This window comes from Aspergillus viridinutans (genome assembly GCF_018404265.1).
Source record: "Aspergillus viridinutans IFM 47045 DNA, scaffold_3, whole genome shotgun sequence".
In the NCBI taxonomy this organism is placed as follows: domain Eukaryota; kingdom Fungi; phylum Ascomycota; class Eurotiomycetes; order Eurotiales; family Aspergillaceae; genus Aspergillus; species Aspergillus viridinutans.
In genome coordinates this window covers 1627470-1652262 of record NW_025091219.1, presented here as the reverse complement: position 1 = coordinate 1652262, position 24793 = coordinate 1627470, and the positions used below count along the sequence as shown (strand labels likewise).

The 24793-nt window shown below is 49.8% G+C and overlaps 9 protein-coding genes across 9 annotated transcripts; 4 read left to right on the top strand and 5 right to left on the bottom strand.

Annotated features, from left to right (window-relative positions):
• Positions 1 to 2652: 2652 nt before the first annotated feature.
• Aspvir_005534 (Tvp18 family protein) lies at positions 2653 to 3489 on the bottom strand (the record flags this gene model as incomplete). Its single annotated transcript, XM_043268749.1, has 4 exons — positions 2653 to 2959; positions 3011 to 3106; positions 3365 to 3380; positions 3453 to 3489. The coding sequence occupies 4 exons, from the start codon at positions 3487 to 3489 to the stop codon at positions 2653 to 2655; spliced, it is 456 nt and encodes a 151-aa protein (XP_043124684.1).
• A 405-nt stretch (positions 3490 to 3894) lies between these two features.
• Positions 3895 to 5412, top strand: Aspvir_005533 (uncharacterized protein; the record flags this gene model as incomplete). Its single annotated transcript, XM_043268748.1, has 4 exons — positions 3895 to 3937; positions 3997 to 4045; positions 4100 to 5165; positions 5218 to 5412. The coding sequence occupies 4 exons, from the start codon at positions 3895 to 3897 to the stop codon at positions 5410 to 5412; spliced, it is 1353 nt and encodes a 450-aa protein (XP_043124683.1).
• Positions 5413 to 5662: 250 nt separating this feature from the next.
• Positions 5663 to 6705, bottom strand: Aspvir_005532 (uncharacterized protein; the record flags this gene model as incomplete). Its single annotated transcript, XM_043268747.1, has 2 exons — positions 5663 to 6515; positions 6596 to 6705. The coding sequence occupies 2 exons, from the start codon at positions 6703 to 6705 to the stop codon at positions 5663 to 5665; spliced, it is 963 nt and encodes a 320-aa protein (XP_043124682.1).
• A 421-nt stretch (positions 6706 to 7126) lies between these two features.
• Positions 7127 to 8080, top strand: Aspvir_005531 (hemolysin III family protein; the record flags this gene model as incomplete). Its single annotated transcript, XM_043268746.1, has 1 exon — positions 7127 to 8080. The coding sequence occupies one exon, from the start codon at positions 7127 to 7129 to the stop codon at positions 8078 to 8080; it is 954 nt and encodes a 317-aa protein (XP_043124681.1).
• A 1069-nt stretch (positions 8081 to 9149) lies between these two features.
• Positions 9150 to 11603, top strand: Aspvir_005530 (uncharacterized protein; the record flags this gene model as incomplete). Its single annotated transcript, XM_043268745.1, has 6 exons — positions 9150 to 9497; positions 9551 to 10300; positions 10496 to 10715; positions 10767 to 10954; positions 11010 to 11161; positions 11231 to 11603. The coding sequence occupies 6 exons, from the start codon at positions 9150 to 9152 to the stop codon at positions 11601 to 11603; spliced, it is 2031 nt and encodes a 676-aa protein (XP_043124680.1).
• Positions 11604 to 12692: 1089 nt separating this feature from the next.
• Aspvir_005529 (serine/threonine-protein kinase) lies at positions 12693 to 13987 on the bottom strand (the record flags this gene model as incomplete). Its single annotated transcript, XM_043268744.1, has 2 exons — positions 12693 to 13339; positions 13399 to 13987. 2 exons carry the CDS (start codon positions 13985 to 13987, stop codon positions 12693 to 12695), a joined length of 1236 nt encoding a protein of 411 aa, XP_043124679.1.
• A 4790-nt stretch (positions 13988 to 18777) lies between these two features.
• Aspvir_005528 (putative serine/threonine protein kinase (Prp4)) lies at positions 18778 to 21334 on the bottom strand (the record flags this gene model as incomplete). Its single annotated transcript, XM_043268743.1, has 3 exons — positions 18778 to 20243; positions 20321 to 20550; positions 20604 to 21334. 3 exons carry the CDS (start codon positions 21332 to 21334, stop codon positions 18778 to 18780), a joined length of 2427 nt encoding a protein of 808 aa, XP_043124678.1.
• Positions 21335 to 21924: 590 nt separating this feature from the next.
• On the top strand, positions 21925 to 22259 carry Aspvir_005527 (translation machinery-associated protein 7; the record flags this gene model as incomplete). Its single annotated transcript, XM_043268742.1, has 3 exons — positions 21925 to 21946; positions 22002 to 22091; positions 22165 to 22259. The coding sequence occupies 3 exons, from the start codon at positions 21925 to 21927 to the stop codon at positions 22257 to 22259; spliced, it is 207 nt and encodes a 68-aa protein (XP_043124677.1).
• A 544-nt stretch (positions 22260 to 22803) lies between these two features.
• Positions 22804 to 24555, bottom strand: Aspvir_005526 (uncharacterized protein; the record flags this gene model as incomplete). Its single annotated transcript, XM_043268741.1, has 2 exons — positions 22804 to 24343; positions 24401 to 24555. 2 exons carry the CDS (start codon positions 24553 to 24555, stop codon positions 22804 to 22806), a joined length of 1695 nt encoding a protein of 564 aa, XP_043124676.1.
• Between the last annotated feature and the right edge of the window lie 238 nt (positions 24556 to 24793).

Genomic DNA, 24793 nt, shown 5'->3' with positions numbered 1-24793 from the left:
TGGAATCTATGTAGTCAAGAACTGCGTACCTGGAATTTGCCAGGTACATGGTACTAGTAAGTAGTAAGTTGGGTTGATACCGCGGGAGTTAATGCCTCAGGTTACTAGAGTGACTTTGTGCCAATCATATTCGACCCTTGGGGTGAGGGATATCTTTGCAGTAGCTGCATAATAAGTGGTATCGCCATATCTTGTTAATCTGAGGCATTTTAACATTGCTCGATATCTACATGGATAGATCCTATTTGATACAATTCTTGCATCTTCGGACATAAAATTGAGCATTCTCATGGACTCTACCTGAGGACCAGAAGCCATGGTCTAGTGTATCTATTATGTGTAAACCACCCATAGAGAGTCATGTTGGAAGGTTAATTTCTATGTCGCCCCCTTTCTCTTTACTATTTAAAGAAAAAATCCCTCTGTCTCCTGACCCCAGAAAAAGTGATGAAGCAGCTGTGGGTCGGACCAGACCATCGTCAAAAAACCATAGTCGTCAGTATGGAGTACATGTATCCTTACGAAGTTACGAGGTACCTAAGGTACCTTACCCAGTGGGGTTCACCTGACCGTTCACACCTCCTTCTCTTGTGGCTGTGCAGTATTCTAGTTCTAGACAATAATAATAATGAGGCCTAGGCAGTGACTGCATTAGCCTGAAAACATCAATATCTTCTGCTCTGGCAACAGAGCCGATCTCATTGACAACAGATATACGGTGTGCCTAGCTGGCCCTGATAGTATGAAAGCATGCGCTCTCTTTAAAGTCTGTATGGCTGTTGCTGCCGAGGCGGTGAGCAGCTCAGGGTTTAAGCACTCTATAGTACCTTAGGATTGCATCATGCATCAGCATCTTTGTCCTGATGGCCATTCATGATACCACCTGTCAGTTTTGAGGGAATGGATGGATGATTTGGACGATTCTCAGTATTCTATATCAACCGACTGACCAGTCCATGTTGTCTTTGCTCAAATGGTATCCTCCAAACCCGAGTTATACTCGTGCTTGTTCCTATCTGGCCGTTGAGTTTAAATCATGGGCCTTTCAGCTTGCGGGCCTGAGGCCTGCAACGGATCCACTCCCGACCAATCTCAGCACTGACATAACAAACAGAGAGCGACGATAACCGCCACACAGTGTGGACCTCCTTTAAGGGTAATCGCATTACACAAATACTGGGGTGGAGTGGCTGACCACCAGTGGTAGATCACATCATCGCAATCTTCTTGTCTTCTTGTTCCTTGTTCATGGATGTCCATAGACGATTCTATGCTTCTACCTATCTATCCCTTTTTCCCAGGACTGATTGAAATTCTAGTATCCTGGTCCCTCATATGTACTTCTTCATCGCATTGAAAGGATTGTCAAATCTTTTGTTGGGGCGCAAATCCTGATTCCCTGCGCCCTATGATCACAGCTAAAAACTCAAGTCTAACAGACTAACGCAGTCTGGCAAACAAGCATGCAGGCATTAGAATCTCTCTGATTAGAACACGAGGAATGGGCTGGCCACTTGGCAAATGCATCAGCACAGACATTGACATCTTACAGAGTACATTCGAGGCATTGAGCTTCTATCCTGTGCTTTGTGGAAACCTCCAATAGGAACACATTTATTCCTTCATACGCACCCGAGTTTCATTTTCGACATCGAGCATAGGATACTCCGTACCCGCAGTAGGAGTACGGACGGAATCACCATGTCTTCAATTCCTGCTTCGTAACCAGTCCTCGAAACGCGGGGTAAAGACTTCTCCCCTGGTGGAGGGGTAAATGACGTAAAGCTGTTATTCTAGTACAGTCCATCGGCATCAATAACAAGGTACGGCGTAGTAGATAACGGTATTCAAAGGAAAAGTGATGTGTGCCTGTGTGGTGTATGGCAGATTTACCAGGCCACTTACCTAGGCCCATGCCGGAGTCAAGGCACGGACACGAGCACAGAAGCGTGCAATGGATACCAAATTGAACAATAATCATATTACTGGTTAGCAAGAGATACTTCGTTATGCTTCCTGCCTCAATGAAAGGAGCAATTAGAGAAAGGTTCTTGTGATATGCTCCCTTCAAAGTTATTAGTGAGACTGATATCTCAGTGACCGAAAAATATAATATAAGCCGGCCTGCTATTTGACTTGGGCATAAACACAGTTCATAGCAGCGAAGTTATCGCGCACATATTGACTCTTGCGGTGTAGGTTGATACCATTGCGGAAACCGAAAGGATTGGATATCTTCGCCTCTCTAAAGTAATTCATTCATCACCAGGATGCTAACAGGGTATTAAGTGATATACTTGCACTCGCAATATAACTCGCAGATCTTCGAGCCACGGCCGAGGATGAAAATCTGCGCAACAATAAAGACACATGCAAATTCAATCAATGCAAAACAAACGAGTGCATGAAATGGGCATTCGCTCCTTCAACGTTCCCAACCTCAGACGAATTCGGCATCCGCCAATCCAACATGAGATAAAAGTACAGGCCTTTTTCAGGCAGTCATAATCATGGCGCATACACTGCGGGAATGATGGTTGTGATCCCTTTTTCTTTTCTTCGACTCTCCTCCTGCTCTGGTGCGCATCCAATGCGGTTCAGGGAGTCCCAGGTACCCAATACTCCGAGAAACAACTTAGTTGAATATCTCCGTCAAACGATCATCTGGACAAGTCCCTGCCCACCAAGAGTCTTGCTGCCCACGAAATCTTGACTTTTCAGGCCCGCCAAAGCATAGAATATGGCAGCGATCAGCAAGAAGACAGCCGCGACAATCAAACTGGATGCACCGGAACCAGGGAGAAGACTAAGCCATTGAACGACACTCATGATGGCGTACATCGTAGCGCGCATCCAGTTGGTGGTGAAGCGCCGAATGAAGGCATCGAACTTGGAGGAGGTAGGGCAGATTCTGAGCAAGAAAGGAACTTCAATGAAGATGAGGATCAGGCCCGAAACACTGTGATCGTCAGCTCCACTGTCAGAGCGTTGCTTAGCAGGACTGGCTTACAGGCATAGTACGCTGAAGACGATGCGCAAAACAGCAAAAGAGAAGATGTTTGCGATTCCAAGGGCAATGCAGAGGATGATGCATAGCACACCCGTCCTATCCACGATCAAGTCAGCAGGCTTTCAGACCAGAACGGTGTCAATTCGCGATGAAATGTCGTCGCTAGAGATTCGCAATTCCATGCCGTGAACCCTTTGAAAGAGTTGTGGCAATCTCAAGCCGACCAGTGTGAGGAGGCCTGATGGTAGATTCAGGCAACCGCCATTTCTTCCCGACATGTTGTTTGGGGCAGGCGCTCAATATCGAGAAGGATCCAAAGAAAAGGGAGGAAGAAGTAAAGGATGGGTAGCAAACCATTGTCCGTAGATACCTATACACGAGTTTAATGATTAGCAATCTGGCTCTTTCTTGCCTCTCGAACGTGAGCAACGAAGACACATACTGAAGTTTCTCGAGCGGAATTCCTCTGCCAATGTCATGGTGGATGATATAAGTGTATGTTTGAAGAGAGAACAAGTATTTATGTATACAGTAGGATCGTTTCACTGAGATGGTCCGAAGATGGAGTTCGTGTGTGGGATGAAGACGGTGAGAAACGTTTGAATAATGGGTTGATTGTTGACGCTCAACAATCAACTGTGGCTGAGCAGATGCGATTGACAGGTGCGGGTATGGGCCAGGTTGCCAGATCGGGTCGATCCCATTCACCGCCCTCGGCAAAACTGGGTAGGCTAGACCGAGAGGTATTCGACATGCATTAACTCCATCCAAACAACATCAGCTATCTCAATCTTCGCAGAAGAGCTCCATAGAGAACGTGTGCTGGACATCAGGACTTTGTGTAGGCTCACGACGGTGCTGTTAAGCTCGCTATATCTACAGCAATGGAGTCTGTTGACTCCAAGCATAGCCGGGCTGTCTCCAGATGTAAGGACAACATAGAAAGCTCGATATCTACTCCTTAAGCTGATATTTCCCCCCCTCAGCTTCAAGACCTCGTAGCTCGACAAGAGGGCCTTTAGATGAATTCAACGAGTGAGCTGAATTCTGATCTCCCGAAGTTACGAGGGTATGCTGACGAGGAAATAGCCCCCTCAGCTCAGCCGATGTCAATGAATCGTCTGCTCCTCTTGTACAAGATGCCGCTCAGACTGGGATTTACTCGGGCCACACTCTTACGGCATTAGACCCACTGGCGCCAAATGAGCTACCACCGGGCATGGAGAAAGACCTGTCTTATCTCCTTCGTTACGACGTCTATCATTCCCTGTCACAAATTGATATTCCACATCCACTGCGCTCGGAGTTCGTCACGCCAGCCCCTGATGAACCACTGAGCTCATCCTTGGGCAAAGTTGAGAAATTGTTGGCTGAGGGCCACTTCCTACTTGCCGCTTATCTATGCGGAACCATCCTGACTTCTCGTTCTCTCTCGCCGACTGATACCAAGCTGATCTTTGGACTTTTCTATACACGACTAGCATGTCTGGAACTGTCTGGAAATGCTATTCTAGCGGCGCAAGAATCAAAGGCCCTTGAAGACTTGACTTCGGCCTTTTATTACGTTGACTTCAACCCAGACGCATCCGCGAAAGAAACCCCTCAAAAACCGTCAGTTCATGCCCGTCATATCGTACCATGGCCATTGCGAGTTCTAGCAGTGAGGCTCCAGAGCATCGGGTTCGGTGATTCTCGCCGAGGCATTGGCGGCCTGTACGAACTTGGCCTCGAGGCGCGAAGGGAAATCATGCGAACCGACTTAACGCAATCGGAGCGAGAAATCTGGAGGGATAGATTGGCTGATCTCGGGATCAGAAGCGTGAATGCCTTGATCGAAATGGGGGATCTTGGTGCCGCAAGGAGATCACTGCACAGCCTGAAAATATCAAACGCGGAAGCCGCAATAAACAAGTCAAAAAAAGTGCTTCTCTTGTTGATGATTGGCGACATTGACGCTGCAAAGAAAGTGTACGAGGAAGCAGGTATGCCCAACGAGAGTATCCTTAAACCGCTCCTCAGCATGGCGGAGGGCCAGTACAACGATGCAGTGGGCGAATGGAGGGCACTTCTCGAGAGCGGCGAAGAGAATAATGATAAAGCCTTGATTTCCCAGAATCTGGCCGTCTGTTTATTATATACAGGACAGCTGAATGAGGTGAGTCGATACATTTCCGGTCCGATATATTAAAGCTGACGCTTACTCACAGGCTCGTCAAATTCTGGAGTCGTTGGTTGCTGCTAACCATTCGTTTGGAAGCTTGGTCTTCAATCTGTCCACAGTCTACGAGCTTTGCTCCGACAAGGCTGGTATTCTCAAGACCAGTCTTGCCGAGTCTGTTGCCAAGCAGCCTATCTCAGGTGATCTCAATCTCGATCGGCCAAGTGCGGATTTCAAGTTATGAGATTGATGCATTCTAAAAGGACCATGGATGTCCTGCACTTGGAGGGATAGTAGAACACTATTTCTCTCGAACGCTATCTAGAGTCTAACCTGCTAATGATGAATGATCCAACGAGACGTCTGACGCTCATGCTGTCTCATGCCAACCCCAAACAAAACGCCATGATCGTGCAATGCCTCAAATGCTCACGTTGACACCGGAGCGTGGGAACAATCGTTATGAATGAATGAATCAATGAACCAACGCCTTTTCACGCGCTGTTCTTAACTGGTGCCACTCTGGGTTTAGGTTTCCGAATGACTACCTTATCACCTTCTAGCTGCCAACCCAAGCGTTCTTTCTCCACCAATTTCTCCCAAGTCCACTGTCTCCCATCTCCTGTACAGCCTTGGACAATCCAACTCACGTTGACGTTGAGATAAGCACTGCCGACGGCTTTCAGCGCATGCCTCCGGACACGGTCCTCAGCCCAATTGATCACAGCCCGCGTAGGTGCATCCACCTCGTTTCGGACTTGCCAAAAGGCAATCCAATTGTCATGCATCAGCGCCGCCAAAACACGGTCAACTACGTCCGACTTAAAGGCGTACTGAGTACGCGCGCGTGCACGCAGCTCGAAGGCAGAAACCATATCCCACTGCCGGCACGCATAGTCGAGGATCAAATATGATATGATGTCTTTCAGTTCCGAGTCGGGTAAAGGGTGAGAGGGTGAATGTAATGTTTCAAGAAGATAACGGAGAGAAGGGAAATATGAAGGTGGATGCTGAGCGCGGACGGAAACTGTGACCGAAAATACATGGACCTGCTGCTGGAAAGACACGGGCACTGAGGACGCGGTGGCTAGCACGGCTTCCCGGAGCTTGCGGAGAGACAACAGAAGGGTGGATAATTCCGTAGCCGGCGGAGGGCTAGTTTGTCTGGACTTGTTGCTAGGCAGCTGGAGGCGAGACGCGGGTGGGTTTCTTGTCGCGTCTGCGGAAGCACTGGTAGGAAGGGATGCGAAAGCCTCAATCAGATTCCCAGCATGCCGAGCACAAAACTCCATCCATCGACTCTTGATGCGCTCAAAATATTTCTTTTGTTCCTTGTGATCTAGGAGCCTGCGAGGGATCAGCTCAATGAACAACTTTCCGCCCGACGTGTCCTTCCGATCTCCTCATTGGACTTAATGAGCACATACAGCCGATCACCTTTGGACACAAATCCAACCACCTCAAGAGGATCCCTGTCCTTCAGAGGCTTTAAGCGGCTTTCGGAGAATCGAGCCGAACGTGCTGCGGGACCCGCCATGGCTGGCAATGTGCCGTAAGGAAGAGCGGGATGGTGAATTGCGTCATGAGGGGAGATAACAGCTTTATCGCTGTCGTCTGTCTAAGGTAGTGTGATCATGGATCGTCAACTCGTGGAAGGAATTACTCCACTGGCCTGACCGCTTGTTTGATTTGTTTGCTTGGTTTTGCCTGTTTGCTTTGAGTGGGACGCCGAGGTTCCTTTTTTCCCCAACAGGACAATTCCAAGTGATTCCCAACGGTCTATTTAAATAAGGAACGTTTCAACAGCTGCTCCTGTCTTGAAATTTACTACTCATCCATACTTGCCATCCTCTCAACTGATTTGTGGTTCTTCAATTCGTAGTTATGGTGACAAACTTGTGTTGACCTGCCCAAGCCTTTCCCACCACCCGCTCCTATACTTCTGCATGTGAAGAAACATGTCTGCTCGCCAACGTCGTCCCCAAAATGGATCGAATTCGTCTCAGCCTGCTGCTGTAGCTGCTGCAGTTCTCGAGAAGCCGCCCCGGGTCGTGAAGAAACTTCTTCATTGGGACGACCTGCCGCATTGGCAACGTGATAATCACCATATCCAGACGGGATACCGACCAGCCTCGTCCTCGCTTCTCGTGTCCTTTCAATCTCTTACATACCTCCACAACGAAACAATCAACATCTATACTCATCTTCTGCCATCACTGCTGTCTATTCCCGCTGCGTACTTACTGTACCAAGAGCTTGTTCCTCGCTATGGGACTGCCACAAGGGAAGATATCATCGCCTTTGGTTGCTTCTTTGCAGGAGCTGCCTTTTGCTTGGGAATGTCGGCAACATATCATACCATTTCCAACCACTCCCCGCTAGTCGCTCGCATAGGAAATACATTTGACTATGTCGGTATCGTTGGCCTTATTGTGGGAAGTTTCGTGCCAAGCGTCTACTATGGCTTCTACTGCGTTCCAGCCCTCCAAAGGCTGTACTGGACGATGATCTGCAGTATTGGTCTTGGCTGCGTTATTGTCTCGGTTCTCCCCAAGTTCCGAACGCCTCAGTGGCGGCCTTTCCGCGCAGCCATGTTTGTCGGCATGGGTCTGTCAGCGGTGTTTCCGGTGATCCACGGGTTGCAAATGTTTGGGATCGACCAGATGACACGCCAGATTGGACTCGGGTGGCTTCTTCTTCAGGGGTTCCTTTATATCTTGGGGGCTTCAATCTATGCAGCTCGAGTTCCCGAACGCCTGCGGCCGGGCAAGTTCGACATATTGGGAAGCTCTCACCAGATCTTCCACGTACTAGTGGTTTGCGCTGCTGTGGCTCATTTGACTGGCTTACTCAAAGCATTCGACTACCGACATAGTGGGGTTGCAGGAAACTGTGCGTTAGAGTCCAACTGACGTTGTGATTCGCCGCCAAAACTGATAGGATCACATGCGCAATGCATTACTCTTGAACAACATGTTTCGGTTGACATATGTAGCCATTAACCGTATCAGTAGAGGAGATAATTGACGCGTGCTGGTGTTGGCTTCTCGCCGACGACAAGAGTTTCTGTCCAACAAACTCCACCCCTTGCTGACAGTTGGGGCATGCGGGAGCTCTTCCACCATGTGAATTGGCAAACTCAAAATGCCCTGCAAGCATACAAGATGTTTCTGGAAGCATCACCTGGCTTCCATCAAGAATGGATTTGGCATGCTCACCGCTTGCTTCCCGGCCACTCGAGCTGGACAGACGAATAGAAAGCCGTACATAGAAATCTCCAGCTCACATGGCATGGCTGTCATGCATGTCGGTGATCATCTCACTCTGAACGACAGCAAAGTCATTGGACACTGTGACTGACGGCACCAATGGCTCAGCTCAGCAGATGGCGGCTTCACTGGGTAGAGTTTAATTACCATCGTCTCATCATCGCACCACTGTGCCTATTGACGATGTTGCATCGAGGCTGCCCTCTTCAGGCCGCCATTGCCAGGTGAGAATGATCGCCGCTTAAAATCTCCCACCCTTAGCAAATCAGGTGGCAGCCAAGTCATTCGGCAACTGCCCCTTTGGGATCAGCTTAGTCTGGGCCTGTGGGACTACAGTAAGGACTGGTGACGATTGTTGGTCGCTCTTATGCGTGGGGGATCAGATGGAGCATTTGGGTTTCACAGCGGCTGACTTCGTATGCGGTTGCCGTCGGTTAGGGAATCCTGATACGGACAATGACTCTTGAGTTCTGCATTCCAGTTATATAAGAGTGGGGTTGGTTGGTTGAAGTCACCGTCTAAGGGTATTCTGCCTTCCTATCGCATCAGCGAGGTTGCTTTAGATGCTTGCCAGGGCTGACCAGCACTGGATCGCTTATCCGGCGTGGGTCTCCTCACATAAGATATATGTTTCATAAGCCGGCAGGAATAGGTCAAATAAGTATCCCCCAACGGACAAATCGGCTTGCCTTTGGATCCAATCCACACACAGATGTATGCAGGACCCGATCAACCTTCCGGCCACAGTGGAGACACACCCCGACTCCGGGCCGCTTGCGAGAACTGCAGACAATCAAAGGTGAAATGCAATCTTTCTGGAAAGAGTACCTGCATCCGGTGTCTTCGTCACGGGCTGCCTTGTCGATATCGACTCGCCAATCGGTCAGGAAAACCCAAGGGCAGCAAGAACAGAGCCACGTTGAAGAAGCTGGGACAACTGCCGGACGAGAAGCCTATAATGCGTGCCTTGAAGGGAAAGCACAACCCGGACACCGTCATGGACAACCAGAGTCACTCGATATGTGAAAGGTCCCGAGTGCTTCAGAGCCATGAGGAAAACGTGTGTTGCGATCCGTGAATCGGTTGGATAGAATGCTAACAAACATGGCACAGTTCCACGAGAGCCCTAGCAGCCAGGACACCGACCTCACGGTGGACGCCTCCACCTCCATCTCCGCGTTTGCGTATTCTTCCTTCCAAGAACCGCTGCCATCTGCAGATCCGGTATATATGCAAGCCTCCATGTCACCGACATTTCTTCAAAAGGAGTTCATCACCAAAGGCCTCACGAGCTGTCCCCTCGCAGTCCACATCCCTGACGCACCGCAACCGATGTGTGGATGTGGAGGAACAGTGGTGTTTCACATGAACCAGCTGAGGGATATGATGGCCAACGCCGGCCACCTGCGATTTGATCAGATTCTGCAGGGGATCAAGGTGGCACTGTCCGTATGCCAAGGTTTCCTGCAATGCAGAAATTGCCCAAAGGACAGCACTAGTCTGCTGTTGCCTATCTCTACGGTAGACTTTACACTGCAAATATTCGAATACTGGATATCGTATGGGCTGGCGGCGCAGCATTCAGTGGGAGTCGACAGTGCAAAGTCCAAATATGGAGATTATGAATTATGTTCTGAGGAAAGTTGGTGGATCAGTCGCTTCCTGCTCCGTGCGCGACTCGTCCAGTGCAAGGAGGTGTTTGCTGTACTGCAGGAAGCGATCGATGTCTGCCTCGGATCGCCGTCTGGTCATCTCAGGCAAGGGCTGTACGATGAGAACCGCGGAGGCAGCTGTCTCGATCAGATTCTTCGGGGTTACGAAGCAACTGTGGAAGCTTTTTTGCGTTGTTTATCGGGGAATGATGTATGTCCTACTTGATTATATACCATCCATAGTTACCTTGACGAAATACTGTTGCTGTGATGTAGTAGTTCCAATAAGCAGTGACGGCTCTCGGCTTTGACGGGCCTCGGCAACCCAGCCGCTATACTTATAGTTGGAGAGGAGAGCCCCCTCACGCGTAAATATAAGTCTACCAGCACCTCATTTGTATTTCAGAAACAGCACCTGCTTGCAATTCAATTCATATACAAAGTAGAATTTGAAAACAAGATGGCCGCCCGTCTCGCCCAGGTCAACGCCCACCTCAACTACCCAGCCGGCCTCCTCGCAGGCAAAGTCGCCATCATCACCGGCTCAGGCCAGGGCATCGGCGCCGAAGCAGCCCGGCTCTTCGCCAACGAAGGCGCAAAAGTCATCGTCGCTGATATCGACGCTGGTCCGTCCCCTCATCTACTCTCAACTGAATCTGAAGCCTAACACCCCACAGAAAAAGCCACCGCAGTCGCCAACGCCATCAACTCCGCCGGCGCCGGGCGCGCCCTCGCCGTCGTCGGCGATATCCTCGACGACGCCTACATCACGACCCTCGTCTCCAAGGCGGCCGAGTTCGGCCACGGGAAGATCCATATCCTCGTGAACAATGCGGGGTTTACCTGGGACGGAGTGATCCACAAGGTAATTTGCATCCTCCCTTTTGTCTTTTGAAACTAGTTACGAAATGTTCCAGTAGATGACCGACAAACAATGGGACACGATGCTGGCGGTGCACAACACGGCGCCGTTCAAGCTGATTCGGGCCGCGGCGCCGTATTTCCGGGTGAAGGATGGGGAGGACCGGGTGGTTATCAATATTAGCTCTACGAGTGGGATTCATGGGAATGCGTACGTTGGCCGTTGAACCTAGGGATATGGTACCTATGGTATAGTTGTGCTGTGCTGATGGTGCTACAGAGGACAGGCCAATTACGCGCTCGCCAAAGCCGGGCTGGTCGGGCTGACCAAGACGATCGCGAAGGAATGGGGCCCGGCGTTTGGGGTGCGGGCTAACACGATTGCGTTTGGCTTTGTCAAGACCCGGTTGACGGCTGCGAAGGAGGACGGCGCGTTCATCACCACCCCCGACGGGACCAAGGTTGCGCTGGGGATCCCCGGGAAGCAGCTGGCTGGGCGCAAGGGGGACGAGAAGCAGGCGTATCCGGATATTCCGCTGGGGCGGCCGGCGAGTCCCGAGGAGGCGGCCAGGTCGATTCTGGGGGTTTGCAGTCCTTACTTTTCGTATGTGAGTGGTGAGACGATCCGGGTGACGGGAGGTCGTAATACGTGATGCTTGCTTGTGATGGTACAAATATACATACAATGTGATATCAAATCATACTATCGAGTTATATACAGAAGGGTGCCTTCCCTGCCTGCGCATGTCCAGACACTGCTTCGTGAGTAGCCATGCTGCAGTTCATGAGCGTCTTGACGTGGCAGACGCAGGAAATAGAGACAACACCAACGTGCTCCGTCTAGTTCCACGTCAGCCTATGTGTGCACAACAGTCACTTGATTGGCACGATGTGCTGACGGTGCTGACAAGGCACACTGGCCACAGCCTAGCTGATCAGCGGCGTCGGCGTGCTAGATATAGAGCGCAGAGCGTAGGACAGGAAGCCACGGCAGGATGTATACAGCAAAAGTGAACAGTGCAGGGAAAGTCGTCAAAAGTCTATTGTATAGTAATGATTCCAAAATTGACGAGCCTGATCGGCTGATGAGCTGTGCACAATCTTACACCACACGTAAAAATCAGAACTTATCCTCCAGTCCAGAGACATATCTCCAAACCTCCAAAGTCGCTCTAACCAAGCGAAACTAAACAAATCACCGTTTCCTCCCAATGCTTCCGTGGTATATCCATGCCACTGCCGTCGTCCATATTAGACTCCATGGCAGAAATGAACAAGGTAAAAAAAAATCAGTACAGGACATGCTCCTCTGGCCCGGGGTATTTCTTTTCTTTCAGAAAAAAGCTCTTCAACTCCAACAACACCAAACCAGTCACATAAATGAAACCCAATAGTCCGACGAGATATGTATCAAATAACCCAAAGATCCACCCGTAAATAGTAACATATTAATAAAACAAAGCGTAGTGTGCAGCGAAGAGATCCCGGAACTCAGCGGATTCCATGCTGACTGGCGGTAAACCAGATAATCCAGGCGGAGGTTACCCAGGAGCCCAGGGGAAAAATGATCCAATATTAAGGCGTATGTCCAGAGAAGGGGAGATGATGCAAAAAGAAGGCGAATGAAAACTGGGGCCGTAATAAACGTTGGGGGAATCCAGTTCCTGATGTCGAATAGATGGCGTAAATCGTGAAGTTTGCATTAATTTTGGTTTTGTCCACTTTCGTTCCGCCGTCATACCTTAGCAGACGCATAGTGCCTGATGATCCGGCTGACGGACAACGATGGCCTCCGAGATGTCCTTGCATGTTAGGGAGTCCATAGAAAGGTCGCCCTGACAGTTCGTCTCCGGCTCGTACTCCACGGAAGACATCGATGGAACGCTTTCCATGTCGGTAAATACTTCCGTGTAGCAAGAGCTATCGGATGCGACAGACTCGGAGTAATTCGAGTAGTGAGACGAGTCTGAAGAGGATGTCGATTGCTGCGTGTTGAATGTATGCACAGGGACAGACACAGGGACCTGTGGCCCACTGATGACGTCGTAGGGCAAGGGTCCATGGGGAGCAACCCAGGGGGTCACTGGGTTGAGAGTGAATTGAGGACAATCCAGGATTAACTGGCGAAGCTCCGGGATGGTAATTCTCTTCGAGGGATCACACTCGAAAATGCGGCTCAAGATGCAAACCAGGTCATCTGACAAGGGCAGAATGGACTTGAGGAAGAAAGGATCCTTGAGATAGGCCCGGAATGTGGAGTCCTCGATCGAGGCACGTTTCCATGGGTTGCGCCCGCAAGTGAGGTTAACCAGAATCACCCCCAGGCTCCACACATCATTGGGGGCCGAAGCATAGCAAGACAATGGTCGAGGATTCGGTTGTTGGCATTCTTCAGTTGGTAATAAGTCAGTCGAATGAACGCAATAAGGAAAGAGAAAGGTAAATTACCTGGAGACATGTAGAATGTGGAACCGCAACCAAAGTCCGAAGTGAAATAATCCGTGGTAGCAAGGCCAAAGTCGGCCAGTTTGACCGTCAAGCCCTGGTCGGTCACCAAGATGTTCTCCGGCTTGAGGTCCCGGTGGTAAATTCCTAATGAGTGGCAATACTGGACGGCATCCAGGATCTGGAGAAAGACGCGTTTGACCAAGGGATCATTGCCCACAAAGTTGCCCTTTTCGGTGATGCTGGAGAACAGGTCACCCTCCGGGCAGAATTCGATGACCACATAGGTACAGTCGACGGAATCCATTATACGAACCAGGGAAACCACATTGGGATGTTGGCTGGCCAGATGGTGGAGCTTGATCTCGCGCTGCTGGAACTTGAGCTGTCGGGCATCAAGTCCGACCTTGTTCAGTGCTTTGACGGCATACACCACATTGGTGTGGATGTCGACGGCCGTGTAGACCACGCCGTAAGCTCCAACTCCAAGAATGCTTGTCAGTTCCAGCCGGTTGGCCAGAAGATATCCCAAGCGGTCTTCCGGAGCATAAGCACGGGTAGTGGGAGGAGAAGGCGGAGGAGTTGGAAGCATTTGGGGATACATGCCGAAGGGATTTGGGGAGAGCATTAAGGGCAGATATGATATAGAGGGTAGAGACTGGAAAGGATGCAAAGGGATATGCAGCGTTCCAGCAGGGTAAGAATGTGTTGTAGTGAGTAGTCCGACTGATGGGAGCGTCCTTAATGGCAAAGATCCAAATCCAAACGGCCTGGTGGTAGCGGTGATATCCAAAAGGGAGAGTCGTTCAAGGCACAAGGGATATTTATTTTTCGACTCAGGTATCCATTGGAAGAAGCAGGATGATTCCAAGTCTAGTCCAAAATCCTAGGGAATGGTCTGTGGAGGAAGACGTTGTTGGTGGCTTGTTGTAGCGGTAGCAATAGACGTTGTTGTATGATGTGCTTGTTGGTGTTGCACTGCCTGAACCCACAGGGAGATTGGGGGTCCGATGGTGTTGGGGTTGTGGAAGAGATGTTGGAAGATTATATCAATGGTCGACTGTTAAGGAAGAGAGCTGTCTTGAAAGAAGAGAAGATATATCCAAAAATAATATAACAAAAACACACAAGGAAAAAGGAATAGCAGAAAGAGCCCACGCAAACTAGACGACGAAATGGAGATGATGAAGGGAAGTAAGTATAAGGGGAAGAGGAGATATAATTTATGATGATCTGAGAAGGCGATAGGGGACGGTGGAGAGGCGAAAATAATAATAATAATGGAAAAAGAAAAAAAGTAATAAATAATAATCCAGATGTTAAATAATGATCAATAATAATGCACTAGCATAGTAGCGCTAAACGTGTGGAAATAACACTTATTTAGATATGAGCACGGAGTGGACAGGCTCAGGCTCAGGCTCATGCTCAGGCTACAAGCTACAAGCCTCGTGGCCTGGACAATAGTTGGTCAGTTAGTCACAGATTAATAGTGGCCACCATCCTTCCCCCTAAGAGAAAAACGGAATCTTCGATCCAACAGCCAAAGCCCACCCGTAACCAACCACCGCCGCTAAGTTTAGATAACGACTAATAATAATCCTAGATAATCGCAGGCGATGTGTTAGCTGGACGAAATACGACAAGAGGAAAAGCCAAAATAAATCAACCAACGTAATGGGGCAGTTACATTAAGCGCAGGGCAAACAGTGAGCGCGGATTGGAAGAGGTGACTTGAGATGTGGGGATTCGCCCCCACCAGACTAAATATGTATGATGCCTACACTAGGCGGTTTAGGGTCCAGCTTCAAGAAGGCAAGGAAGGGTGGGAGCAATCAGGGAGCAATCACTGTCTACTACTAATCTTGGTGCTGAGCACGAAGTGGGTAGTCTAAACAGGTAACTATCAGCCCTCCGGCACTGGAACCGACCAGTCCGCGCCTCTCCTTCAGCATCTACGGAAGGCAAATCTGGTTCTTGGAATCATCCAGCCGAAAAAGGACTGTGCTTATCCTCGTTCAACTCTTAAGTCAGTCCAACGGCTGCATAGGTAAATTAGACTAGTAGTTTTCAAGTTTCAAGATCTAGGTTCTGAGGCACAAGTGCTACGAAACAATTGCTAGGGAGGCAAACACTTAGTGTCTCAAATGTGCGCAAGTGCGTGGAGAGACCCAGAGATCCCGCTCCGAACGATGATGTCCTCAGGCGTCACAAGGTCATAACTGATTCTCTCTGCCATATCGTTTACCTCTTATAAGATAGACTTGTAGGTAGGAGGTACCTACCTAGGTTGGGAGATGGCTGCACCTATCAAGTCCGAGAGTCTGCCATGATAGACTGAGACCAGAGAGGCTAGCCCCCGTCTGGATCCGAATGATGGCGACAACACCAGTTGCCGTGGCTGTACGGAGTACAAACTCCAGAACCACAGGAAGGACTCGATCTGCAGATCCTTGGGAAATCCTGATGGAGGCGGTGAAGGGTGTGACAGGTACACCTAAGCTGTGCAGATAGTTCCACCCATACCTGCAGTGGCGCAGTCCCATCATTGGCTGAATGCGGAACCCCATGGATGATGCATCCGCGCTGGGGTGTTGTGATTGGAGCATCTTCCGGCTGGATGGCGACGGTAATGGAACGCCCTGTTGCCTTGTCTTTTTTTGCAAGTCATACGCAGGAGTATTCCTTAGGCGCCACTGCTAGCCGGCTTTGCCTAAGAACAGAGCCTTGGCGATTGTCTCAACGATTAAGCCTCATGGATCAATAATGGTCATCGCATTGCCCTGGAGTCTGCAGTTTCGAATAGGAGATATTCGTAAGGTGAGAATGGGGTTGGCCCACTTTTTTCTGTTCATGATGATGAAGACCATGCCCATGGCCTTATTTGATGATCCTGCCGTTGTAGCTGCAGCCTAGATGGGTATGAGATAGTCTTTTTGTGCCTATACGTCAACTTGGATGTACTACTCGAGCACCACAGTCTGCGAAACTTGCGGTGTTTGCCAGCTCAATTCCCCACAGTCACGGTCGAGATTGAAGACTGGACTCCGTTGAGCTGGTCTAGAGTCACTTATGAGTTGCCAGTCAATCAAGATGGAAACTAGCGGAGTGAGAAAGAGGAGATACCAAATCAATACCGCCCAAACGCAAAACAAGTCAGATTCAGCCACTGGGGCCGCCTATGATCATCAGCTCTAAGCCAAGCAGGCTCATGTCCTCCTCCACGGCAGGGATCCTCCGTACTCGGATATGATATGCGCTCACAATAATAGCACAATTACACAATTAGCTGGTTGAACCGCTCGTGGTGGCCAATTCTGAAGTCATTGAGGGACGGACACCGTAGGTAGTGGAATGATGATGAACGAGACGATGGACTATCTAGGTGACAATCAAACCTTCCACACACCGTCTTTCTCCTTCCCGATCGACAACAAGAAAGTCTAAGACTCCAGCATGCTGAAACCTTGTTCCTCAAGGTTGCGATAGATCGGTTCAAGTGGCACAGAGCACCAGTACTGTAGCTGGGTAAGGTAGGTAAGTAATCATGGTAAAGTGAGGCAATCATGGAGGGCCGCCTTGACCAATGATTAGCCCAGTTCGTCCGCTTCGAGAACGCCCAACCCCAACGAATGACAGCCAGGAGAGTCGATGATTGGCTCTTTTGTTGCCACGTTTGCTGTCTGAGAGTTGCTGGTGGAGACGCCCAGATCGGAGGAGTGGAGCATATTGGCTGTGCTCTGCTAGAGACCGAGTATGGGTCCACCTGGTCACATAACTTGTCAAAGCAAGGCGCCCATTCCGTGTCTGACAGTCTGCACGGAATATGGAAGGATCAAGCTCCTGTACAGAGTACGGACTACGGAGTATTAAACCGCCTGGTCCACAATGTACCCCTCATTGGGACCAGGGGACATACAGCGCCACAAAAAGGGAAGTCATAGGAGCACCATCCTTTGTGGGCGGCGTAGGCGTGTTGGTTGCCAGGAGCTTGCTTGACGGTTTGGCGAATATAGATGTACTCTGTAGGCTCGTGTGACAGGTCTGGAGCATCTGGCCAGGACGAGTTATCTACCACTTTCGACTCTCGTGTAGGAACTGGTTCCTGGTTTCCATTGGCTATCAGAATATTCAGGATATCAGTTACATCTGTCTGGAGTCTTCTCATCAACGAGGAGGTTCAATCCAACTACATATCCAGGACGAACACCTGTCAGTTAGAAAAGGGACGCTAAGAGAAAGGATGCAAGGCTCTCGATAAGTAAAAGAAGTAGAAGAAAACTAGAGAAGAGATGAGGAGTGGAGTGAAATGAAGCAACACTGTTTGATAGGAAGAAGGGGAAAAGATCTCAACCGTTATTGTCATTAATAGATGGGGTGCTCCATACAGCCAGACAATCTGATACATCATTAAGATCGACTCTTCCCAACCACCATCCTGTCAGTACAGAACAATGATGTACCCCAGATAATCATGCATCCCACTCTACTCTGTTGTCTGTCATACCCCGTAGTGTCTGTTATGTAGGCCTAGGAAGATGGCCTAAGTACCTACATACTGAGTAAGATTCCCTAAAAGACAACAGCAAGGGCTAGATGGAATATCACCAGTCCTAATTCAACCCACTATCTATCTGATCATCTCATCCACAAAACGCACTGCATCCATCTGCTAGTGTATGTACTCTAAGTATATTTATTCTCCGCAGGTATATCTCTGCTTTGTCTCCACTGTAAACAGCTACCAGACGTCATTGTCTGTTGCCCTTTTTGCAATATTGACCCCCCTTCATTAACTACTGCCTAGATAGTACAATAGGCATGGTGATAGTACAATGTGCCGCGTGGATCGACCCTTCGATCGTCTTTGGTGTCTGATGCTTGATGCTCTGCGCCCATGGTTTGCCACCACCCCCCGATATCAATAATGTTCAATGTCATCATCATTCCTCCGATGTCTCACCAAATCGGATGGAATTCATCTTGCCCTCGCCCGTCCTGGACAGCGACAGGTAGGTACGCTCTGTGGTTTACCAGTCCGTCCTAGCCTCATGATCCACATATTTTCCTCGAGTTTTGTGGCCAAATGTTTTGGCAATCAGTGGCAATGGCCAAAGACCATGGTGCTGCCTGATTGTCGTCTAGGGTTGAACTCCCGGCCCTATTCCCGCCTCGTAAGTCGTAACGGCTATCGAACCTACTCTATAGATTGATCGTTCGATCATACTACTCTCATTCGATGATCAGGATGATCGGGACACTCAATTCAATGCGCATGCCCGAATAACGCCTACTGACGCCAAATTCATGCCAGAAAATACCAAGTAGTATATACAATCACGTAATAGTATGTCGCAGTTGAGACACCCCCAAAGCCGCTGCCTATGCCTTGGGCCGCGCAATGAATGGATGCCTCAAGGCTTCAGCTGGCGTGCACCGCTTCTCCGGGTTGAGACTCAGGCAGCGGTCCAGCAGGTCCACAAACAGCGCCAGTTCTTTTGCCTCACCATCCGTCATTCCTTTGGCGTTTTTGCCCATCAGCCTGGTCCTGAGGTCACGCGTGGGTTTCTTGAAATCGAGGACTTTCGTAACCAGACGTCCTGTTATCTTATCCTCTTCCGTGCTGTGGAAATTGAGCATATCATCAAAGTGCTGGTGGGTCAGCGACCCTTTCCGGAGAAGTTTGGGAGGGTATTTGCCACGACATTCCATGATCGAGCGTAACATCTGGTTATTATTTCGGCCGGTGAACAAGATCTTGCCCGTGTACAGCTCAAAGAGCGTACACCCTATCGACCAAACATCAATTGCATGGTCGTACGGAATCCCAAGGATGATTTCCGGAGCCCGGTAGAATCGACTGACTAGATACGGCGTGATTTCGTTCTCCGTCGCCGGTGACGCCGATCCCAGGTCACACACTTTGAGCACGGTACGCTGCTCATTCACGAGCAGGTTGTCGGGCTTCAAGTCGGCATGAAGGATATTGCACTTTCGAAGCAGACTGAGTCCAAGGAAGATCTGCTGTGCATACGCTCGGATGGCGCGTAAGTTCAAGCCCACGTCCCGTCCGAATTTCTTCAAGACCTCTCGTAGGTTCATGCTGAGATTCTCAAAGACCATGCACAGATGGCCCTTGTGGTCGAAATGTCGTTCAAAACGGATGACATGCTTCTTATCCTCCGGGTCGGCCTCGCGAAGCTGCTCCAAGATGCCAATTTCCTTCAATCCCGCTTTCCTCATGGTGTCGTTCTGGCGGATAATCTTGATCGCAACAAGGCCGCCGGTTTTGGCGTCTGTTGCGCGAACGACGGATGAAAACATTCCCTTGCCCAAATTCTGCTGGACATGATATCGTCCATTGATCAACTCACCCAGCCGGACATTATAGTACCCTTCTGGATCGTCCCAGTTATCCATCATGCTGATGTCGAGCTCTTGAGGCCGAGGCACCGGCACGGCCGAGGCATGTGTTGGTTGAGTAGTTTCCGCCTTATCTTCCGCGAACATGTCATCGTCGTCCTCCGCGAACATATCATAAGGATCTTTCGCTTTGGCTACGGGTGGTTGGACTTGGGGGGCATCTGGCATCAGAACATCCTGCTTGGTGGTCTGCGTTTCGTCGTAGCGAGCCGACGAAACGTCTCCATTGGAGTCTCCTGCGTCATGCTTCTGTCTTTCTGCTTTCATGTCAATGGTCGGATCGTAATCCGCCGCAGATGGCTCATCTTTATCTGCACCGTCCGTAGGCGCGTCGTGATTAGCGATATCAGCATCATTTCCAAACTCTGGGAAAGAATCACCGGCGCTATCGTTGGGTGCTTCGGAAGCCGACCGCTGTGGAGAGACTATTGATAAACCAGAATTAGTTCAACTACTTCAGACTATTCCACGACTCCATGAGATTAGGCAGACAAAAACTCACCTGAAGCAGCATTACTAGACCGCATCGCATCCAAGCTCGGAGTCGGCGTAGATGTATCCGTATCAGCACCAATATGTGCTTGCAGACGCAGAGGCGTTGCTTGACCTCTATACTTTGCCTTGATAGCTTCGCGTCGTCTGCGGCGAGCTTCTAACCGAGCTGCTTCATCGGGCGTTTCAGCAGGTTCTTCTGCAGTGTCTTGACTGTCCTGAACTGCGGGCGTAGTTGCACTGGAGTCCGAGTCAGCGATGCATGGATGTCAAAAAGGAAAGGGAAGCTATACCTGTCTCCAATGCGTGAGGAAGGATGAGAAGGAACCTGCTGCACCTGATTCTTTCGAACTTCAGCATCTTGTCTAGAATCTTGAGCGACGACCCGAGGTTTCCCTCGTTCGCTCACTAACTGTTCAGTAGATGACCTTCGTCTTCCAGTATCCTGGGATGCCACGCTGCCCTCTCTATAGGAATCCCATTCGTCGCCCGAGTACTGTTTGGGTTTTCGTATTTCCCGGTACGGTGATCGGCTTCGCGTCCGGGGTCGCTTATCCCCACGTCGATCATAGTCGTCCGTGTACCGGAGACCACCACCGTAATAATCTTCTCGGTCATAATCGTGGTAAGGCCTAGAGCGTACGTGGGAAGCAGGGCCTCGATTATAATGTCTGTCATCGTTTTGCCTGGGACCTCCGCGTCGAGATGGTTCGTGTCGATAACGTCTCTCGTGATAGTCATCCTCGCGTCGACGTTTCTGCCCTCGGTAGTCTCGATAGGGCGAGCGAGAGCGGGATCGCGATCGCGAACGCGACCAAGTCCTCGTCCTGGACCTCCGTCGGCGTGGCGATCTGCTTACAGATGCTGGAGACCTGAGGGCGGACGATGTACTGACTCTGGTTTGACGGTCAACGCTGGTGCCATTAAGAGGAAGTTGCGACGTAGTTGCCTTCGTCTCTGAGCCTGATTCGATGATCTCACCCTCAGAAGGGGTCGATGGAGACCTCGACCTACGTGACGCCATTGCAAGGATGGAGCGTGCACGGGATTTTCAATACTTCAAACGGCCTGAGAATTTGATCGTGGCTAGCACGCGCAGCTTCAAGGAGAAGAGGAACAGAACTCCGGTTAGCAAAGTTGCTCCAGACAATCAGTTAATGGAGAGTGTATTGAGAAAGTCCAACCGGCTAGTGATGCCACGGCCTTTGCCAACTTGACTACCGTTTCGCACGAAGCATGTGCCTTTTTAAAATCTCGCTTCAACAGCACTCGGAGTTCTAAGATTCAAGCTAAATAGAAGCAGAAGTTTAATAGCTTCTAAGGATGAGAAAAGAACTTCGAAGAGATGAACAAGAGAGGATGATACCAGGACATGATGGAGAAGTCTCAGGTGTTCCCTGGCGGCAGGCGGTGACTGACTAACTCCAAGGTTTTTCCCCTTGGCTTTCTTGCTCGGGCGCTAGTGCCACCCCGCCCGCTGATAAGCATCTTTTTCCTCTCTTTTTCTTTATATTTTTTTATCTGCTCATTTCCCCACGTCGCAGCCACTTCAGTCTTTCATCTCGTTCTAGCGACTAATTTTCATCTGTTTCACATTCTAAACCATTCTACACAATGGGTGGTGCAAGCAGAGAAGGTATGCCGTCGCTCCCATGTGGACGATACAGTTAGCTAACTCATTTGCTTCCCAGGCGGCAAGGCCAAACCCTTGAAGGCTGCCAAGAAGGAGAAGAAGGACCTCGATGAGGATGATATGGCGTTCAAGGAGAGACAGAGAGCCGGTATGTCGTCCTCTTGTGTTCGTTGATGCAAACTGACCTAGCGCATTTGCTAACTGTTGTTGATGGACAATAGAGGCCAAGGCGAAGAAGGAATTGTTGGAAAAGGCGAAAGGCAAAGGCCCGCTGAACACTGGGCAGCAGGGCATCAAGAAATCAGGAAAGAAATAAACTGTTCTTCAAATGATCTGCGAATCATCGTTATGATATACAACGAGCCATGATGATCTACGACCGCACCAGTGGCGCGCATCCATGTTGGCATTGATTATGCAACTTCTATTACTCGAACATATTCACTTCTTTGAGAGATAATCATTTGAAATCAATGCATGGCCATACTAGTGAAAGAAGCGCGCATCATTTGCCTTAATCAGCTGAATGGATGTCGATCCATAGCGCGCAGGCAAAATACGACACCTGAACTTCGAGATCAGAAATTCTTATTAGTACGGAATGGTATCACTGGCGCCTCTTTGAATAATTGCAGGGTAAATCTGAATGATCTGCCAGCAGTGTAACAGTAACGCGAAGAGCGAATGTCCCGACTGAGTTGTGCCAATAAAAAGGGTATTCACAGAATTCAGAGGCGGTGTACTGGAAATCAAAAGGAGCATAAATCAGACAAGGCGACACTTTACCAACCAAAGTCGAATCATAACAGCCGAAAGCAGAAATTCGAAACCGAAATTGACTAAAAAAAAAGGTCTTTCCTTCAGCTGGTCACCCGCTTTACCCATAAACCGCTGTCTCCACCATACAAGTCTTGCTCGTCGCGTTTCTTCCAAAGTCTGAATAGTTTCATGCCGATCTCATGCTCCTCTCTCTTGATATCGGCTAATTCGTTGTTGAGACTGGTGACAGTCTTCTTGACCTCATCGCGGGCAGCCATGTCGTAGGCAATGGTGCTAGGCTGGATGACCTGGGTCAGTTCGTGAATTATTGTGTTAATGTTTGCCCTACGCCGTGCGAGGTTGTCCCTCCTTGCTTCCAGCATCTCAATGCGGTTTTGAGCTTGTTGTTCTGGTGGACATGGGGGGAGGTCCTTGCCATTGTCAGCCTGGGAAGGGGTTGGCTTCCTTGTTGGCTTCTTCCCCGGAGCCGCGGCACTGGGGATGGGTCTTTTGCGGGACATAATTGAGGGTGCGTTTTCTGTAGACTGGGAAGCCGCATCGACGCTCTCACGACGGCTAGGTGTAGGGCTATCGCTCTCCGTTGTGGCGCAGGTGGTTGCACTGAAGCGACTGACGGGTGCAAGAGCCTGGTCTCCGGTGGACAGCTTCAACTCAGCGAGGGTGGCTTCCAGAGTGGGCCTTGGAATTTCGATACGGGGTGGAACATCGCTTGCCGCACTTATGGATGGTATTGGTTTCTTCGCAATTGATGGTTGCTGGCGACTTTTGCTAGGCTGGCGTTTGTCCGGTCCCAGGGTATTATCTGCGCCGCCGGTAATTGTTGTGACTACCGACGGGACGAAACCAAGGTATGAATAGTCTGGAGATGCACGGTCGTTTTCCTTTGATCGATCGTTGCAATCGTTATTCTTTGATTGTTGGACACGTGATGACGATCTCTCCCTTGGCTTCTCCTGGATCGGATTTATCAACGGAGATCGCTCACTTGGTCCCTTCCAAGGTTCAGGCACTGCTAGAGAAAAAGGATTATCATTTTTTGACGATGACCGTTGCCGGCCCTCTGTGTCCTGTTCTTTTGAATGACCATGGCCCTTGATCCATCTGGAAGCGTTGCTTGATCCTGTGTGTTGTGATCCAAAGGAGATATCGGTGGAGAGGTTGGGTGCGAATTTATCTGAGTGGCTTGTGGTTGGTGCACCGGAGAAATCATCCCATCGTGTTGTGCGATTCTGACTTGAGAGACCTTGCGTCGACGGTCTGTTGTCAGGTTGCGCAGAGCCCGCCCGCTTTCGTGGGACTGGCAAATGGCTTGCGAACTTCGTGATGTTGTGTTCTCCGTTGGACGTCTGATTTGACTCAATCTCGAGAGAAGAGACACGTGAGCTACCTCGACTGTGATATTCGCGACCAATAGAAAGGGGAGAGTCCGGAGGTGAAATCTCTACACTCGGGTTTTCTGAGGTAGTTTCGGGGTCTTGATAAAACCTGCCATCGTTCTGATGGTCCCAGGTGACTGAGCGCTGGCGACTGTGGTCGAAAGTGTCCCGAGAATAGATGGACGAAGTAACACGATGACCTGACTCTGATCTATTCGCAGAAAAGGTCGAGTCTGAGGGATACCTGTGATTATCAGCAGACGCTCCGCCAACCTGACAGCCACTTGCAATTTACACTTACTGTGGTACGAATGGTAGGCCTTTGGGCAGTTTCTCGCCCGTTCGAGCACCGGAACCCGAAGACTGGCACACGTTATCAACTGAAGATTCCTTGACCAACTTTGGGGTCTCAATTACTGGTTTCCGCGAGCGATGAAATGACACCTTCCCCCACATTCTGACCGAAGTTTGAAGTATTCTGATTGATAGTCCGACGGTTAGTGTTCTCCCCGAAGTAGGTATGACGCTTAGGTGAATCAGAGAAATATGAGAGAGCAGGGGTATTCACTATGACATACCTCTTATCTACAAAGCGAGAGAACAAGGAATGAAGGCAACCAGCTTAGGGAAGGTAAACAGCTGGCTTGACCGTACGCATTGACATGCCCGCATGTCACCGAATGAAAAAGGAGTC